This window comes from Typopeltis vanoorti, chromosome 21 (genome assembly GCF_054136105.1).
Source record: "Typopeltis vanoorti isolate ZY-2024b chromosome 21, IOZ_Tvanoo_1.0, whole genome shotgun sequence".
NCBI classification, from domain to species: domain Eukaryota; kingdom Metazoa; phylum Arthropoda; class Arachnida; order Uropygi; family Thelyphonidae; genus Typopeltis; species Typopeltis vanoorti.
Window position 1 is genome coordinate 73,779,008 of NC_143569.1, and position 6,024 is coordinate 73,785,031.

Below are 6,024 nucleotides of genomic sequence, written 5' to 3' on the forward strand. Positions count from 1 at the left end.
CTCACTTAATCTGCATCATAATACTGGTGCTTTAATTCAATCATACGTTGATTTCTTATTATACGCTCTCGACACTTATTTTAAAGATGTCACTCAGTAACTCATTTTTTCACTCTGCCTATAAAATAAAAGGAAAATTTAAAAGGCAATTGTTTGTCGTTGTTTACTAGGTTAAAAGCACCACGTGGTTATTTATAAATGCTGCTTGCTTTTTTAATTTTCAATCTCAATCTGAAGCCTCATTTTGTTTGTTTTCGTCAATCTGTATGTATACAGAATTCAAAATTTAGCAAATATAATTTGAATTATTTGAAAAAATTCGGTCGATTAGGTTGTACTTTTATTTCGATATCACTTAAGCTTAAATGATGACCTTCACTTTGACAGATGTCATTTTCTCGAGAAAGAACGATAAAATGTCCTTGTTGTCATCAAGAAAAAAAAATATGTTGATAGCCAATGCTATCTCTCCGGAAGCATCAGGTATCATTCTATATAAAGATTCACACAAAGGTGATGATTTCTGTTCGTTTGCTTGCCACTTGTCCGTCGACATGTCTCGCTGCCTGCAAAGTGTCGTTGCGTGTGTCCTCCTTATCTTAGGCACAACCAAATGCTACCACCTCTCAGACAGCGCCTGTAGTGGTGTAGACGATGGTCTCCATTTCAACTCAAGAGAGGTAACACATTGTAAAACTAATTCTTAATTAGTTAATTTATTAATTATTCTTCCAGGTTTTCATCGGGTGTAATATACAACGACGAAAACCGTATCACGCATACTTTTATTCTCACGCGCAAACACATACGCAGACGTGTGTATGTGTCTATAGTTCGCCCACCGTTTGTAGGTCCCTGCTTCGCGTCTTTCCAAGAATAGTCGATTCATGCTGAAGGGGAGAAAGAAATGAAGGACGTCCGAATTGGTCGCCAACACGCGAAATCACGTGCTTTATAGGTAAAATTTTCCAATTGTTATACAAGCAACATAGTTTACTACAATAATCATAAAAGAGAAGTTAATTTTCCGACCGGTAATAATAAACAACTCATCCCACTATACGGACTGATTACCCTATTATCGGAATGGATTCGCCTTTTTCTGAGATGCGCCGAAGTGTCGAAGGATCTCTAATCGGTGGGCGAACTATATCAATAAGAATGATGGGACAATATTTTAATAAATAGCAGTATGAAAAGTTGAACAGTTTTTATCCTAATATGCTTCATTTTATTTAAGTGCTACATTGTTTGAGTTAATAACGTAACAACCTGATTCGTTTGTTTTGCAGCTTTCCGGTGAATGGTTTGTTTTTGGCTTCACATTTTCCAGTATAAAATTACAGGACTTCAAATGCGTCAGGTATAACTTTAATCTCCAATCAAGATCACTGGACGTATATATGGAAAGTGTGTGAGTAATTATTTTTATACTTTCTATCATCGAATAATTCTAACAGAATACTTTAGATACTCAAATAGGATGTAAAATCGCTTTTTATCAAAATGTGTATTTTTGATTTGATAGCAATCTTACACTACCCTTCAGCCAGTCTTGGGTTAATCCTGCCAGTTATAGTGGTGTCAGCCGTAAGTATCTTGTTCTACACTTGACTTATTTATTTCCAATGCAGATACGAAAATGAATTCCTATTAATATCATCACTGAGCAGAACATGTGTGATTGCATTTGTGTGGTACTGATGAGAATACAGAGACTAAAAATGTTCCTGAAGAATGAAATATGAAAATCAGAGAAGCATGAAAAAAGAAAAAAAAAATCGGAATCCTCCCTCTGAGACAGAACACCATGATGCTGTGCAATTTCGATGCGTTTCAACTAATTTTTGTTGCCGGAGTTCTAAACAGTAAAATATCAAACTAAACACAATCTTTTTCATTGTGGTTGCCTTAGTTTAAATGTGACTACGGCCGAAACAAAAAAAAAAAGTAATATTCAAAAATGATTATTAAAAATATTTAAAAGGGAAGTCGGTTCCCAGAAATAAATAAGCAGTGGATTTCCTCAATGTATAACGCAAATGTCCTTTATCTGTAAGGAAGCGGATAGAGCCCATTCTAAAGGGAAGATTTCCCCTAAACATTAGTCGTATAAACGTAAATTTAGTGTTTTTTCTTCAGTGAATTGTTTATTCTTGTATTTTGTCCGATTTCTTAAAAGTGCATTAAATTATACGTCACATTAGTATCGTATTAAATATTTCTTCAGCTTATCTCCATCTTCCTCTTTTTTCCCTGTGCCTCATCTTCATTAGCTTCTACAGATTTTCAACCCCAACGGTCTCATTTTTAAATGTACCTTTCTTAACGTCATTCCTAAAACTATTTTTTTTTTTTTTAATTAGACCGAACGCAAATTCGGCTCTGAAGAGTTTATTACTTTCATAAATTGCGTCTGTTTTCCTGTTTCTTTTTACTTGTTTTGAGGGATACCAAATCCCAGTTTTCTGCTAGGAAATCGCTGTCAACTTAGTATGGGAGTAACTTTCCTAATATGTTATTTTCGTGTTCTTCTGTCCTCTAACTGCACATTCACATTTCAATCTTCTTTGTGTGTGTGTGTGTGTGTGTGTGTGTGTGTGTGTGTGTGTGTGTGTGTGTGTGTGTGTGTGTGTGTTTCCTCAGTTCATATAATAATATTGCCACTTTCAAAAACTTACTAGTACTTTTTTAATATATATTTTCAATTGTGTTTTCTTTTATTTATATTGCATTTATTTGTATATATTATATATAATGTATTTATTTGTATGTATATATATATATATATATATATATACTACTGGGGGTTCTGGCGCCTAAGGCGCCCCCCCCCCGAGTTCCCTGCTGGTAAGCCGGTTCTCCATTGTTTTGAAACGTCCAACAAATTGTTGTCTCATGAAGGCAAACACATTGTTGGACGTTTCAAAACAATGAAGAGACAAAAAAATGACATAAAAACGTTTCAAATTTCGGCTTATCGTTTTATATATATCTACTCGATATATATAAAACGATATATATTGTATTTAGATTGCTCTTGCCGTGTTGTATTTATATTATGACGACCAACCGTAACTATCAATCCCTTTTTTTCAGTTAATGATTATTTAACTTATTATCTCATTTAACTCATCTCCTCCAATCTTTTCTCTTTCTCAATTTCTTTTGTTCTTCCCCACACATCTTCTTATAATGATTGTTCATTTGCCGATAGGTTTCTTTGTTCTTAGCTACGAGAATCGTTTATGAAGGAGAAAAATGGATTCAGTACGGATCTCGTGCTTTGGAAAATTTGATTACCTTGTATTTATGTATGTTCCTTACTCGAAAATATTTGCAGTCTTCTAGACAAGTATTTAAGCATGAACTAGTGTGCGAAAAGAAGCAGACGCCAGACTATCCTTACACACAGATTAAAATTATTTATCAAATATTTTTATTTAGGTTTAGTTTCCTGTCCACTCTTAATTCGGAATCAGTAATTGTGCTTGAAGCGTTATATCTCTGAATTATACCTTGTATTCCCCTGGAACACTGTTATCTGGATATCTTCATTAAAATCGTGTACATCATCATCTTTTCCCAAATATCCAATAAAAGACACCATTTGGAAGTTAATAAGGCAGTTACTTATTCCTCGGTCATAAGCGATGCCTTTGTCAAGCAGAATTCTCAAAACAGACAATACAAGATGGGATTAAGAAATATTCGAGCTGGTCACCAAAGAACATTTACAGCGCTTAGTAGAAAATTCTCTCTCTTTCTAAATATTAGTAGAACACACGTAAACAAAACGAATAAAAATGTCGCGCAGATCTAGAACCGATTGCGAAAACTGAAGCATTGCTTTTCTAAATGATCTAACCAGTCGGAGTATTTAGTTTATCTTGCTGGAAACAGTGTAAGTTCTACATGTGTTTGGATTTACGATCAACGTATGGTGGACTCTATTCTGCCATACTCTCTCCCCGATGGCTTACAAAATCATCGATTGCCTTCACTTCAGTTACTTTTATAATCTAAGACATTTATAATTATTTATATATATTTATAATAACACATTTTTATAATCGCAGAATAACTGCCAAATCAGTTATAAAACAATTAGAATTAAGAAAAAAGCGATAGTACATATTTTTGGATTTGATTCAGTTCCCACTTTTTAATATATCTACAGATTTAATATATATAATATTTTTGTTTATATTTTTAGTAAGTGACCTTCATCTGATTGTCATGGACATGTCTGCAGATAATAAATTCTGTTTGACTTACGTTTATCAAGGAGATGAAGGAGAAATACCACGTGATGGTGAGTATACCTTTTACTCCATCATCATTAATGTAGATTTATTCATTAAAGAAAGAACAATTGTTTGTTCTGGAAGCTTTGTGTTCGGTACTCGACGATTTTATATTCTTATATTATTATTATAATATTATTTTATATTATTATTATTATCTGTGTATAATAATACGCTTATGTAAGTCATATGTGTATTATTTGGTATATGTGAGTCATATGCCAAAATATACATTTTGGGTTTAAACGTCGTGTGTTCTGCTAGACTGGGTTTGTGTCTTTTATGGGATTAAAACGGCGCATTTATGGGCAGAAACGCTGCCATAATCGTATGAGAAAGGTTAAATCACCTTCCATTGAGAAGCCGTAAGAAATGTTCTTCTTCGTTTGGTTCTACAAGTGATTTGAACCCAGTTCTATCTTACTGATTGGCTTCATCCAAAACCGTCTAAGCTAATGACACCCTATCACTCACTATTTAAAATAACTATTTAAATTTCAATTTAACACCTTTATATGATTAGTGTAGAAGAGCTTCAAAGGTTTCATTTGGATTACGTAAATTTATAGGAATTTACGTGATATCTCTAACAGGAGATATTATGACTCCTTCCAGAGTTCGTAGTTGTTTTGGAAGATAGCATTCAGAGGAATTATCCTAATGTTAAGCAGGATTTGGGAAGTGACTTGTTGCATATTTAAAATGGAAGTATTTTTAATATAGGAAAGATGATCTTAAAACTTATTAATTTGCATTCTTATGGAGATGATATTAAGTTTCCTTAGCACATGGGATAGAATTTAAGCCTGCTTAAAACTGTTTAGGAAATTTTTATGTTGTTCATCATTCAATTCTTGTAGATAAACTTATACCTTGGTGATACATAACTGTCAATTTTTAGAGAAAAACAACGTATAATGTTATATTAATTAAAAAAAACTTTAATTAATACTTCCTATATTTAAATTACTTCCTATATTACCATCTTCAGGGAACATATTATGTTCCCTGAAGATGGTAATATAGGAAGCGAGAATTAAATTACGAGACGTAAATAGTTGGTGATCACCTAATTCAAATTTCTTCGTTATCTTCCAGGTGGTGTGTTTTCCATTCTGTCCAGAGAGAAGTACCTTAGCGATTCGTATTATTTCACCGATGTTTATTGCAAACTAAAGTCGAGAAATATTGAAGTGATCTTTGACTCTGTTTTGAAGACTTGCCAAACATCGTAATGTCGATACGATGATTCAACAACACTTGACTGATGATTATTGAATTATTTAAATATGAATGAAGCATTTTAACTCATTTATATTAATTCTTCCAGCATTTTAACTCATTTATATTAATTCTTCCAGCATTTTGTATAAAGAAAGATTACTTTTCAAAACTAATTGTGCTGATGCTGTGTTATATGATATAAAAATAGAATGAGTACTTGAATTCGTTATGAAATAAAACTTGGACCGCTCTCTCTCTCTCTCTCTCTCTCTCTCTCTCTCTCTCTCTCTCTCTCTCTCTCTCTCTTCACTAATCATGCAGACAACGTAAGCTAAGCAATAACTGATTTTCATTCCTTGCCAAGAAGAATCTGAACCCCGCCCTAAAAAAATCATCCATAAACATGTTAGCGATGAGGTAGTCCCTTTATGTATTTGATTTCGCATATGATACGTGGCATTCTTGTAATGTAATTTTGTCTGTAAAAAATCTT

General features: G+C 33.1%; 1 protein-coding gene across 1 annotated transcript; it reads left to right on the forward strand.

Moving 5' to 3' along the window:
- Positions 1–545: 545 nt before the first annotated feature.
- On the forward strand, positions 546–5,782 carry LOC150094974 (uncharacterized). The gene is made up of 5 exons (XM_090411489.1): positions 546–680; positions 1,293–1,414; positions 1,529–1,590; positions 4,217–4,315; positions 5,406–5,782. The coding sequence occupies exons 1-5, from the start codon at positions 555–557 to the stop codon at positions 5,540–5,542; spliced, it is 546 nt and encodes a 181-aa protein (XP_090267615.1). The 5' UTR covers positions 546–554; the 3' UTR covers positions 5,543–5,782.
- The last annotated feature ends 242 nt before the right edge of the window (positions 5,783–6,024 follow it).

Coding starts and splice junctions, on each gene's coding strand:
- LOC150094974 (XM_090411489.1), top strand. CDS start 555: ATGTCTCGCTGCCTGCAAAGTGTCGTTGCGTGTGTCCTCCTTATCTTA. Junction 681..1,292: donor TCCATTTCAACTCAAGAGAG/GTAACACATTGT, acceptor TTTGTTTTGCAG/CTTTCCGGTGAATGGTTTGT. Junction 4,316..5,405: donor AGGAGAAATACCACGTGATG/GTGAGTATACCT, acceptor GTTATCTTCCAG/GTGGTGTGTTTTCCATTCTG.